At 51.2% G+C, this 12,841-nt stretch overlaps 3 protein-coding genes across 3 annotated transcripts; all 3 read right to left on the reverse strand.

Annotated features, from left to right (window-relative positions):
* Nucleotides 1-604: 604 nt before the first annotated feature.
* Nucleotides 605-2,005, reverse strand: LOC143220051 (uncharacterized). The gene has a single exon (XM_076445797.1). The coding sequence runs from the start codon at nt 2,003-2,005 to the stop codon at nt 611-613; it is 1,395 nt and encodes a 464-aa protein (XP_076301912.1). The 3' UTR covers nt 605-610.
* Nucleotides 2,006-7,605: 5,600 nt separating this feature from the next.
* Nucleotides 7,606-10,134, reverse strand: LOC143220053 (uncharacterized). Its single transcript, XM_076445798.1, has 2 exons — nt 9,726-10,134; nt 7,606-9,536 (listed from the first exon to the last, which is right to left on the reverse strand). The coding sequence occupies exons 1-2, from the start codon at nt 10,132-10,134 to the stop codon at nt 7,606-7,608; spliced, it is 2,340 nt and encodes a 779-aa protein (XP_076301913.1).
* A 391-nt stretch (nt 10,135-10,525) lies between these two features.
* LOC143220054 (uncharacterized) lies at nt 10,526-12,795 on the reverse strand. Its single transcript, XM_076445799.1, has 2 exons — nt 10,641-12,795; nt 10,526-10,536 (listed from the first exon to the last, which is right to left on the reverse strand). Exons 1-2 carry the CDS (start codon nt 12,793-12,795, stop codon nt 10,526-10,528), a joined length of 2,166 nt encoding a protein of 721 aa, XP_076301914.1.
* Between the last annotated feature and the right edge of the window lie 46 nt (nt 12,796-12,841).

The raw sequence follows: 12,841 nt of genomic DNA on the forward strand, positions 1-12,841 counted from the left end.
CCAATCGCTTAGCATTTTCAAATGATTTTCCCTTGCTAGAATATATATAGGTTCCTCCATGTCTGGCGCCTGTGCATTTGGTCCGTAATCAGCATCTTTCGTTGCACGGAACTTGTTGCATGTTCTCTTCGTAGTCCTCTGTCTTTGGTTATTTGCCAAGACTCTCTTTCTGCGTCGTTCCTCCATCTTTAGCAAAACTTTTGGCGGCTCGTTTTGAAACTCTCTCTGTAAACAAGACAATACATCCTTCGTGTTGTACTGAATTACAGCAGCGTGACATCTTGCAGTGTATGATCCCCTTTGGCCGAAATGTAATCTCTTTCCGCCAGTGTACTTCGGGATTATGGAATTGAAGCTCTCCACCATGTTATTCTTGGTCAGATAGAGGAGACTCTCTGCATGCGCCGCCAGGCGTCCAATGATATCCTCTATCTGTTGATACACTCCTATGTTCGTTAAATCTGGAACAATGTTTTCTTCATCTTCCTTCGGTGTCCCATCGCAGAAGTATCTTATTTCGTTGCACCGTTTGTGCTCTCCAAAAACATGACTGGGTACATTCGTTATATCTTCATATAACTTCCTTATCTTCTCTGCTAGCGGCAAATCCTCATTGGCTCTGTTCTGCAGCTTTCACAATTCCCGTTCGCATCCGCCGAATACATGCTTCCACGATTCGCCTGTAGTACCCGGCTGGAGTCTTCTTCACAATTTCTTTCATTTTGTTGCAGAAATTGCGCAACAAATGATTCGTGCATTCTATTTTCTTCACGCGAACCAACGTCTTGTATGGATCACAGTCCAGAATTGTTTTGTAGACGCTGCTGTCGCCGTCACCAATGATCGTCGAATATATCAATCCTCGTTTTTCAATACTTGTCCTGAAGCCTTCTGCGATGGTGTCGCTCTCCATTTTGGTGGACGTTTCGTTTCTGCTCCAATTCTTGAAACATTCGTGTTCCCGCGGTTCTTGATCCTTCTTCGACGCTTCACGACAAATGCTGCAGTCTTTATTCCTGACTCCCACGAATAAAACTTTCTTCGTGTAATAGCCTATTATCACGCCGACACCAGCTATGGAGTCATATTTTCCTGTTCGGTAAGACCTCTTCATCCAGGTTCCGTCACACACGACAGGAATATGTGGAATTCCGTTTATGACATCGCCTCTTTCAATGGCTAGTCTTATCTCCTCTGCGGCCGCTGCTAACATTACCTTTTCCGCAGCAGCAATTACTTTAAGGACGACGACGTCATGACAACTCTGATATTTTTTCTTGCTCATCATGGGGATGTTCAGGGCCGCCAAAAATTCTTCCGCTTGTGCGTATCCGCCTCCGGTGGTTATTGTTCCGGCGACTACACCGTGGTTGATGTTCATCGCTTTAGTATCACCACGTTGGCTACGGACATTTGCTCTATGATCGCACATCGTGCATTTCAGAACCATAGTTGTTTCCAAGCCCGATCTAAACATCTTTTCTATTTGCAGATTCTTGGTTGTACATCCGTATTTTTTCGAATGCTCGCTTGCCTCCTGTACCTGGTGAAAGACGTGGCGCATGTCAGCTATGCTCAACCCTTCCGAAAGGGATGATACTTCCACTGGTTCGGTCGTCGTTTCTTTTTCTACGACGAAGTACTCCTCTTCGTCGGTGGCAGTTTCTGCCTGCACGTCGCATGTTACTTCTTTGTTATCTATGGACTCTGCCATGAAATTTTCGGTGTTCGCGTCGTACACCATTTCCACTTCGTCGGTGGCAGTTTCTGCCTGCACGTCGCATGTTACTTCTTTGTTTCTTATGGACTCTGCCATGAAATTTTCGGTGTTTGCGTCGCACACCATTTCCACTTCGTCGGTGGCAGTTTCTGCCTGCACGTCGCATGTTACTTCTTCCACGACGAAGTGCTCCTCTTCGTCGGTGGCAGTTTCTGCCTGCGCGTCGAATATTATTTCTTCCACTACGAAGTACTCCTCTTCGTCGGTGGCAGTTTCTGCCTGCATGTTGGAGATCGGATACGAGGATCAGTGGGAGTCAGTGGGTTACAAATTGCAGCTAGTACACGTTGTTTCACACACACGTTTAATGAGCGCACTCAACAACACACAACAATGAGATACATTAAATGATGTGAGAATGCGGTGCCACGAATGAATAATTCGACTTGTTACGCGAGAGCGGTGTAGCGAAGGTAGATCCGCGGTGGCCGTTAACAGTGATCTGGTGATCTCGATCAGCAGGTGCGTAACCCAAAATCACGCGTTCGGCGTATCGCGAAGTGGGGGGTCGAGCGGCAGACGTGACGTCATCCGCTCGACTACGCGATGTCGGTTGGAGCGGATCAGCCGGGTCTAGATCGGCCGGAACATTACTCCCCCCCTTGCCGAGACGCAGTCTCGGCAATAGACGCGGGGTTGTTGAATATAGCGAGCGACAGTACGACAACGGAGGTACGAGGTGGAGGCGCGAGAGCACACGAGCTGAGGTATGAGAGCGCAAGGCCGCGAGCGCTGAAGCTTGGTGGCGAGATAGAGGCGGCGCAAGAGTGCATGAGCGGAGACGCGAAAGGGCACGAGCGGAGGCACGATGGCGGAGTCGCGTGAGCGCACGAACGGATGCACAAGATCGTAAGAGCTGGTGAGCGTAGGCGCGAAAGCGGAGGCACGAGAGCGCAAGATCGCGAGCGCTGAAGCTTGGTAGCGAGATGGCGGCGGCGCAAGAGTGCATGAGCGGAGGCGCGTGAGTGAGGGCACGAAAGCGCACGAGCGGATGCGCGAGAGTGCGCGAGCATAGGAGTAAGCGCACAAGCGGAGAAGCAGTAGCGCACAAGCGGAGGTGCGAGAGCTCGAAAGCGGAGGCGAAACCGCGCACAAGCGGAGGTGCGGGAGCATGAAAGCGGAGTGGAGGCGCAAGAGCAATCGAGCGGACGCGCGGAAGTGGAGACGCGAGAACACGCGATCGGAGGCACGAAAGCGCATCTGCGGAGGCACGAGAGTGTACAAGCGGAGGTGCGAGAGCACCAGAGCGGAGGGTGATAGTGCCAGAGCGCGAGAGTGAAGGCGCGAGAGAGTCGGCGCGAGAGCGAAGGCGCGACAGCGCATGAACGGAGGCGAATGAGCGGAGGCGCAAGATCCCACAAGCGGAGGTGCGAGAATACGAAAGCGGAGGCGCGGTGGCTCACGAGCGGAGGCGTAAGAGCCCACAAGCGGCGGTGTGAGAGCGCGAACACGGAGGCGCGATAGCGCGCGAGCGGAGGCGTGAAGACGCACGAGCGGAAGTGTAAGAGCGCACAAGCAGAGGTGCGAGAGCACTAGAGCGGATGAACGAGAGCGGAAGCGCGTGAGCGAACGAGAGCGGAGGCGCGTGGGCGCACGAGAGCGGAGGCGCATGAGCGCACGAGAGCGGTGGCACTGGAGCGCGCGAGAGCGCAAGCGCGTGGGTGCACGAGAGTGCACGCGCGTGGGCGCACGAGAGCGGATGCGCGTGAGCGCACGAGTGCGGTGGCGCAGGAGCGCTCGAGCGAAGGTGCGAGATCACGTTAGCGGAGGCGCGAGAGCGCACTACCGGAGACACGATGGTGGAAGAGCGGAGGCACGAAGGCGCACGAATGCAGGCGCGAGAGCAATCGAGCGGACGCGCGGAAGCGGAGATGCGAGAGCGCGCGATCGAAGGCGCGATGGCGCACAAGCGGAGCCGCAAGATCGTCCAAACGGAGGTTCGAGAGCACGAAGGCGGAGACGCAATGGAGCACGAGCGGAGGCGTAAGATCGCACAAGCGGAGGTGCGAGAACACGAAAGCGGAGGCGCGATGGCGCACGAGCGAAGGAACGAAAGCGCAACTGCGGGAGCGCGGAAGCTTGGTTGCGAGATGGCGGATGCGCACGAGCGCACGAGCGGAGACGCAGAGCGCACGGGCGAAGGCTCGAGAGAGCAAACGCAGCGACCCGAAAGTGCAATCGCGGAAGTCCGAGAGTGTAAACGCGGAGGCCCGAGAGTGCAATCGCGGAGGCTCAAGAGTGCACGAGTGCGTGAGCGGAGACACGGGAGCGCAGGAGCGCGAGAGCGGAGGCGCGAACGCGCACAAGTGGAGGCACGCACTCGCGAGAGTGGAGACGCGAGAACATAAGAGCGGACGCGCAAGCGGTGTAAGTCAGGACGTGCTCCTGGAGGCGGTCCTCGGTGGCGGCGATGACTTCGACGAGTGCTGTGGTCAGGAGCATCGGACGGAGCAGCAGTACCATCGGACGAGGCTGGAGTGACTTGATGAGCGGCTACGGATGTTGGCTCGCCTGTCGGTGCTGACTCCATGGATGTTGAGGCGGGGGTGAGGTTGAATGCGTCGTGCTGCGACGTATGGTGCTCATCGGTTGAGGCGGAGGCGCGGGTTGTGAGCTTCTTGCGTATGGTGCGCAGCGCGTCGTCAGTGTCGATGACCAGTTCTTCACATTCTTCCCACAGATCCCGGACGAAATAATCATGCGTTTTTCGTTGGTTCATACAGAGCTCGAGGAGATTTGCATGGTTTGCACGGAATTCATCCCAGTTGCGGAAGAGAGCCTCATACCGGGTCTGTATGTAAGCCGCTGTGACGATGTCCATATTCTTCGTCGGTAGATTGCTGAGGATTTCCGCGATGGTCTCGTACAGTTCGACTTGTCTGGCGAAGAGTGTGTTGGCCATTGTCAGTTTGAATTACCGGTGTTGTACCGAACGCAAGGTCACGAAACAAGCCAGCGCGACACAAACACCAACTCCGCGAGCGGTTGCTGACGGTTAACGAGCCGATTTGAATGTACAGTGCACGATTCTTGCGAACCGCACACGCGTTTATTGATGCGTTTTCACCACAGTGTTCACCCACGAATGATCTCGAATTTAGATGTTGAAAGCCGCCGATCTATCCGGCTCGAAGGACCAAAAAATGTTGGAGATCGGATACGAGGATCAGTGGGAGTCAGTGGGTTACAAATTGCAGCTAGTACACGTTGTTTCACACACACGTTTAATGAGCGCACTCAACAACACACAACAATGAGATACATTAAATGATGTGAGAATGCGGTGCCACGAATGAATAATTCGACTTGTTACGCGAGAGCGGTGTAGCGAAGGTAGATCCGCGGTGGCCGTTAACAGTGATCTGGTGATCTCGATCAGCAGGTGCGTAACCCAAAATCACGCGTTCGGCGTATCGCGAAGTGGGGGGTCGAGCGGCAGACGTGACGTCATCCGCTCGACTACGCGATGTCGGTTGGAGCGGATCAGCCGGGTCTAGATCGGCCGGAACAATGTCGCATGTTACTTCTTCGATTCCTTTGGGCACTGCCATGAAATTTTCGATGTTTGTGTCCCACACCATTTCCTCTTCAAGTGCACTTGATACCGGTACTGCATTTTCCGCTGCTGTACAATGTTTCTCCGTGGCAAGCTTTGCTAACTGCTGTCTTCTGCAAATAGAATACAAAAAAAAAACTTGTTGTAAGGATATGATCTCCCCTTTACAGATCTGTTTTTGAAAATGGTGATACTTAAAAAAATCGCGAAATTAAAATTATTTCAAGTGAACGCTGCTTCGCCTGTCGCCGAACTATCATTCACCCCTTCATCTTGACTCTTCGATTTGGGGCTGCAGTCTTCTTTCTTGACTTATGCACTTGTTTTTTGTTGTCTTCCACAAATGAAAGGATTCTTCCGTCTTCCGTGACGACACGTCCTCTTCGTAAATCTTCACGAAGGTAAATCCTCTTGCGATCGCATACAAGAAAGTACACGGAGGGTGGCAAACGTAGCCGTCCAGCGGCTATACCGCGCGCTGGCGGCCGTCCGAGGCTGAATATCGCGATGCAGCGTTCATATAAGATAATTTTAATTTTGACAACTTTAAATTATCAACCTTTTTAAAAACAGGTCCGTAAAGGGGACACTTGCGGCTATATACTCGTTTTTGCCCTTGAGACGAAGTATATGGTCGATGGAATCAATTAAAAAGCAATTATTTGCCTTCTCTAACATTCAGTGAGGAAAGCAGATGTTCCGATACTTGTAAAAGTAAAGCATATATAGAAAGACCAATTTTCGATGTTCCATTATCTTTTATTATAGTATAGTATAGTCAAAAATAAAAAACAAAGAGTCAATCAATTAAAAAAAAATAGTCGAATGATCCATCGGGCATAAAATTCGGCTCAAGGACACTTTTCACCATCTTACCCGGTTACAAAGGAATTAAATAATTAAACAATATTAATATTGGTAAAATAAAATTATTATATAAATTTTTTCTCGATCCCCCCTATTTGTAAAAACATTAAATAAAATATAACATTATACAAAATAGATATTTAAACAATTTTGTTTAAAAAAAACATTATCAATGAAAATTAATTAAAAAATGCTGTTTAACAAATGCAAAAACTATTTAATAACCTACAGGTAACAATGACTACTTTGATTCACCCCGATTATGTTACCATTTAAATATAATATGTTGTGCCATTCAACATTCTGAACCACTTTTCCCTACATATGTTACCGCTGCTCGGTCTTATTTTACGATATATTCGCGAAAAACTGGAGTTCCCACTGCATTCAATTTTGCCTGTATGTACATACTACGTACACGTCTGAGAGTCCGTGGCAAGCGTATGCGTCAGCAATTTAGGGCTGCAGGCGAGCTCAAAAGTGCGAGCCGAGTGCGAGACGAGTCGAGTACTCGCACGAAACGAGTGGCTCGCATGAAGGAATCAACTCGAATTAAATTCAAGTGTGATACGACATTGAAGTTCTCGCAGTGCCACGTTTAAATTTTTATGTCGGATGTTTGAGATCAGACGGGACAAAGAACTTCACCAAATTTGGACGAGCACTTTATTTCCGTCTAGCGAATAGTCTCAACAAAACTTTATACAAAATATGTACAACGTTCAGCACAATTGTATGGTTGACTGAAGCAATAAAAAAACTGAACAAGTAATTCAGAAGGAACGTGATTGTTCACAGCAGCGTTGCTGAGAACGTAATTAGAACGAAGCGAAAAGAATCGAAATAGCTGAGAAAACCGGGTCCCACGACGCGCGACGTTTTCGTACCGATGCTAATTAACGATTGATTCGACGATCGATCAGAAGAGCGGATTTCTCTCTCCGTCGGAACGATGACCTGCTAATCGAAAATCTCGACCAATGGAATTCCACCAGGCAGGTCGATAATCGATCCGACGGCGACAGCCTATCGCGCGGCGCGCTGCTGATCGATCATCGATCTCGCGACGGCGAGCGAAGCAGCCAATCACTGGGCTGCGTGGTGGATCGTGCGTCACGATCTCGCGATACGCGCAGCCAATCCCAAACATTCCGCCCGCCTCGTCATTCATTGACGAAATTGAGAAGAATGAATGGGTTGGCAACGTGCGACGTAGTAAATGAACGATGAGACGCGAGTGAAAAAATGGAAGTTTACAGTGCTAATGATTGCCGAGATGGATACAATTAAAATGAAGTGAATAATGAGGTGAGTGAAACTACCCTAAGTAAATGATGTTGCTAGTTAATTGGTGACGCGAATTGAACAGTGCTTAACCTAAAATTGAAACGCGCTCGAAATTTCACAGATGAGAAGTGGAAGAGTCGCGTGATACGCCTGCCTCCGGTTCCCTTCCAGCATCTGTCTCAGCATCGTTCGGCGCTAGTAATGGAATTAGTTTGTGTACAGGCCTAAGAAATTGCGACTTGGCAGTACGAACAGTTGCGACTCGAATAGAAGAATCTGGTCCCGGGTGCACGTTTACTACGCGAGCGAGAGGCCATTGAGTGGGAGGAAGAAGTTCACTTTTTATAAGGCAGAGGGTTCCGGCCTTGATTAGTGCCTTGTCCCTTTGCCATTTGCCTCGAGTTTGCAGTGAATTTAAGTACTCCCGTGACCAGCGCTTCCAGAAATGTTGTTGCATTTGTTGCAATAATTGCCAACGAGACAAGCGTGATGCTGGAAGGTCCTCGAGGTTGGGCTCCGGGATTGCGATGAGAGGTTCCCCGATCAAGAAGTGACCAGGCGTTAGCGCAACTGGATCCTCAGGGTCGTCTGACATAGGCAATAAAGGTCTGGAATTGAGACAAGCTTCGATACCCGTCAGAAGCGTGGTCAGCTCCTCGAAGGTCAATCTCTGCTCGCCAATGATTCTGCGGAGGTGATACTTAACGGACTTAACAGCTGCCTCCCAGAGTCCGCCGAAGTGAGGAGCGGAAGGAGGATTGAATCTCCAGGTAATTCCTTCTCTGGAAGCTGCGGCGAATGGGCCTCCTCCCTGTTTCTCCGATTGTCGTAGAAGGCCACGCAGTTCGTGGTTAGCGCCTACGAAGTTCCGTCCACAATCGCTGTAAAGTTCGGAGCAGCGACCACGCCGTGCAATGAAGCGTCGTAGAGCGGCCAAGACGGTATCGGTGGACCCATCCGATGCAGCCTCCAGATGTATGGCCTTAGTGACGAGGCAAATGAATACGGCGATGTATCCCTTCGAGGTGCGCTGACCACGGCCACTACTGGATCTGAGCAGTATTGGTCCAGCATAGTCAATTCCAGATCTGTAAAAAGGACGACAAGGAGTTAGTCGTGGTAATGGAAGATTTCCCATTTTTGGTTGTGCAGTTTGACCCTTCCAACGTATACAAGTGGTGCAATGTCTGATACAGGACTTGACCATGTGACGACCCTTGAGGACCCAGCACTCTTGACGAAGAGTAGCGAGAGTCAGTTGAGTTCCCCCGTGGAGGCACCGCTTGTGCGCAGCGTCTACCCACAGCCTTGCCAAGGCAGAGTCGTCTGGAAGTATAGCGGGATGCTTCCTGTCGTAGGTGAGGTTGGTGACCTGGAGGCGGCCGCCAACGCGCAGTACTCCTTCAGGATCTAGGAAAGGACTGAGCTTTGCTAGCCGGCTCTTGGATGGCACCGGTTGGTTTTTCCGGAGGGCCCTGATGTCCTCCATGAAGTGTGCAGCTTGTTCCAGCTGCAATAGAGTGAGTTTACAAGATAGTATCTCGGAGGCAGTGAGAATTGACTCTGGTTTTCGTTGTCCAGGTCTCCAACGACGACACCAAGCCAGCACTCGGAGTAGGTGAGTCAGGTTAGAAAACCGCTCGATCAAGGAGCATGCAGATCCCTCTGGTCGGCGAGCCACGTGATGAATGAATGGTTCAGTGGCTTCGGGGTGAGCTTCACTGCCCACGGTCTCCGGAAAGTGTCCGGATGAAGAAAGCCACTCGGGCCCCCTCCACCAAAGCTCGAAGTTTGTCATCTCGGTTGGATACAGACCCCTGGAAGCACAGTCTGCCGGGTTCTCAGCACTTCGTACATGATGCCACTTGGCTAGAGGCACCATCCTCTGGATTTCGGCGACTCGGTTGGCCACGTACGTCGGCCAACGAGATGGATGCCCCTGAATCCAGCTGAGAGTCACCGAGGAGTCGGACCAAAGATGTAGTCCGATATCCCGCAAGTCGAGCGCCTTGGTGATGTGGTCGGTGAGTTTGGCCAACAGGAACGCTGCACAGAGCTCAAGTCTCGGTAGTGAGACTCTCTTCAACGGAGCTACCTTAGATTTGGCGACGATGAGTGAAACGGTGGCAACTCCCCTCTCATCGAGGACTCAAGAGTAAACCACAGCCGCATAAGCTCGCTGGGAAGCATCAGCGAATCCGTGGATCTCGATAGTTGGATTGGAGCCACTGATACCCAGCCAGCGTGGGACTCGAATAGTTTGCAGCGTGGGCAGCTGCTGTTGAAACTTCTGCCAGATGAGTTCCTCCCTTTCTGGTAGAGGTGCATCCCAGTCAATCTTGAGGAGCCACAGAGACTGCATGAGAACCTTTGCGACTATAGTGACGGGAGCCAACCAGCCAAGGGGATCGAAGAGCTGTGCCGTCCCGCTGAGCACCGCTCGCTTAGTGTAGCCAGTGTTCCGAATCGAAGTGGCAGCGGAGATCTGAAAACAGTCAGAGGAAGGGAGCCATTGGATGCCTAGGACGCTGTGTAATGTGAGAGAGTCCCACTCGACGATTCCCTTCCGCTCGTCGATGGAGAGTCCTTCCAGAAGTTCCCGAGAGTTGGAGGCCCACTTCCTGAGTGGGAATCCGCCCGCCATGAGGAGCTCTCGGAACTCAAGTTGTTTCAGACGAGCCTCTGGAAGGGAGTCAGCTCCGGTGAGGACATCGTCCATGTATATGTCCCTCAGTACGGTGTGGGAGCCTCGTGGATACCGTAGCTCTTCCAGTTGGGCGAGTTGGTGAAGACATCGGATTGCCAGGTAAGGTGCACAGGCAAGTCCGTAGGTTACAGTGTTGAGCTAGTAATCTAGTAGGTTTTCCCTCCTTCCAGATCTCCACACGATCCGCTGCCACCTTCGGTCTTCAGGATGGACGAGAATCTGCCGATACATTTTCTCGATATCGGCTGAGAACACGAATCGGTGTCGCCGCCATCTCAGAAGTACGTCAGCGAGATTAGGCAGTAGATTAGGACCCCGAAGAAGGAAATCATTGAGTGACTTCCCATTAGAAGAAGGCATTGAGCCGTTGAAGACTACTCGTAGTTTGGTAGTCTTGCTCCTCTCCCGCAGCACTCCGTGATGAGGAAGATAATAGGAGTTACAACCGGAAGAAGGTGGAGTCGACGACATGTGCCCTAGTGCCTCGTAGGTGGTCAGGAAGTCTTGATAAGCGAGCCTGAACTCTTCAGAGCGTCGGAACCTGGAGCTTAGACCATCAATAGTTTTCACGGCGGTGTGTCGTGAGTTTCCCAACTCTGGAGTGTCCTTGAACGGCAGACGCACCATGAAGCGACCATCAGGTAGACGGGCGTAAGTGGTGGAGAAGTGTTCCTCAGCTCGGATGTCGTCTTCCGTGCCAGGAATCGCTGCCTCGACTTCCTCCTGCTCCCAGAACCTCGATAAGGAAGCCATAAGTTCCTGGTCTACCCTGCTGTGAAGTACTGGAGCCTCAGCGCGATCAGACGAACAGTTAGAGTTCGACGGTCCAGATCCTCCGGTCAGAATCCAGCCGAAGTGGGTCTCCTGAGCGACTGGAGTGTGTGTCGGCCCTTTCTTGACGCCTTCCAAGAGAATGAGGTCGTAGGACTCGGCTCCTAGGAGGATGTCTACAGGATCGGTATGGTGATAGATAGGATCGGCGAGTTTCAATCCCTTAACGTGGGGCCAGGAGCTGGGAGAGGGTAGATTTCGAGGTTGGTACTTGGAGAGTTCGGGAAGAATGTAGGCAGGAACCTCGAAGATTCTCTTTTGCTCGTGATGAGGAGCAATTGCGAGAACAGTCTTCCCCCGAGTGAACTGCGCTCTGGATTTTCCAACGCCACGAAGAGGAATCCTAGCCTGACTTCTTTGGAGTCCGAGTCGTTGAGCAAGAGCTTCTGAGACTAAGGAAACCTCACTGCCGGGATCGATGAGTACGCGAGCGAGGCTGCTTTGTCCGAGTGGGCCTAGAACTAAAACACGAGCGGTACCGAGAATCACCGAAGCGTTACTCACGTGAGTAGATACCTGCTGCACGCAGGTCCCAGCTGCATTATTCTTCTGTCGAGAAGGAACTGCTTCGTGTATCAGCGTGTGATGCTTGCCTTCACATCGCTGACATCGCTTCGGGGACTTGCAATCATTAACTTGGTGGTTGCCAAGGCAGTTGAAGCAGATGTTTAATGTACGAACAGCGTCCTTTCGTTCAGAAGGTGACTTATCACGGAATTGCTTGCAGTGTTGAATGAAGTGTTGATCCTGGCAAAGGCTGCAGGATCTTCCCGAGGGGCTGGCCTTGGAAACTTGATGAACCTTGAAGCTCTTGGTTGCAGTCTTCTTGATCGTTGCTGACTCTCTTTCCGGCGGAGCTTCCAGTTCTTCGCAGGTTTGTATGCGCCCGAGCATAAACTCCCTCAACTGCTCCATAGTGGAAATGTCCTTTGATAACTTGACAAAATCCTCCCACTCACGTCGTGACTGTTGATCCAACCGTTGGGTGGTTAATTCAACGATCCAGTCTTCGGCGTTGTTCACAGGTCTGTCAAGGTTTATGAGGGCATCGACGGCATCAAACGTTTCGTCGAAAAGTCGCTGCAATTCGACGGCGGATTCCTTGCGAACTGGAGATAGCTTCGAAAGGAGTCTGATCTGGGCTTCGACCAGCTTTCGACGGTTCTCATAGCGGTTTTCAAGTTTCTCCCACGCGACCTGGAAGTTTTCGGCAGTCGTCTTGACATTTTTAAGTAAGGCTGCGGCGCTACCCTTCATGCAGGTTTTAAGATAATGCAGACGTTCTACAGGCGAAAGAGTAGGGTCCTTGATTATCAGTGATGTAAACAAGTCGCGAAAGGACGGCCAGTCCTTGTATTGTCCGTCAAAAGATGGGAGAGGCATTTTTGGCAACACGGCGCGCGACCTCTGAGTGCCCGTCTCGACGACCGTTGAGTTTGAATTCGGAGATTCTTTAACGGTCGCTGATGCCCTGAGGTCCGAAATCATGTCTCTCAGCAATCCAGTCTGTTCCATGTGGACCAGTTGCACTTCTTCGTACTCGTCGTCCTGGATGTATGCACTTTCCTTTAATTTAGGATCCTTTTCAGTAGCGGCTCTGATGGCGGAATCTCCCCTTCGATAATCGGACCATAGTTCTTGGAGGGTAGTCAGGCCAGATTGAAGTAATCCAAGCGAAATATTGGCCTTTCCCCGTTTTTTGATGTTTGAAACGAGTCGGGAAATCCGTTGGCCGATGAGTTGCTGATTACTGACAAGGTCAGCCATTGTGTTGTATTCACGTTTTCAAACGCACAGCGGTTAAAATCACTTT

This window comes from Lasioglossum baleicum, unplaced genomic scaffold, assembly GCF_051020765.1.
Source record: "Lasioglossum baleicum unplaced genomic scaffold, iyLasBale1 scaffold0151, whole genome shotgun sequence".
Lineage (NCBI taxonomy): Eukaryota > Metazoa > Arthropoda > Insecta > Hymenoptera > Halictidae > Lasioglossum > Lasioglossum baleicum.

What these genes read in the sequence shown, in the direction of transcription:
- LOC143220051 (XM_076445797.1), bottom strand. Translation starts at nt 2,005, where the DNA reads ATGCAGGCAGAAACTGCCACCGACGAAGAGGAGTACTTCGTAGTGGAA.
- LOC143220053 (XM_076445798.1), bottom strand. Translation starts at nt 10,134, where the DNA reads ATGGCGGGCGGATTCCCACTCAGGAAGTGGGCCTCCAACTCTCGGGAA. An exon ending in TCGAGTCCCACGCTGGCTGG is followed by an intron (nt 9,537 to 9,725) that starts GTATCAGTGGCT and finishes AGCTCTGTGCAG; the next exon opens with CGTTCCTGTTGGCCAAACTC.
- LOC143220054 (XM_076445799.1), bottom strand. Translation starts at nt 12,795, where the DNA reads ATGGCTGACCTTGTCAGTAATCAGCAACTCATCGGCCAACGGATTTCC.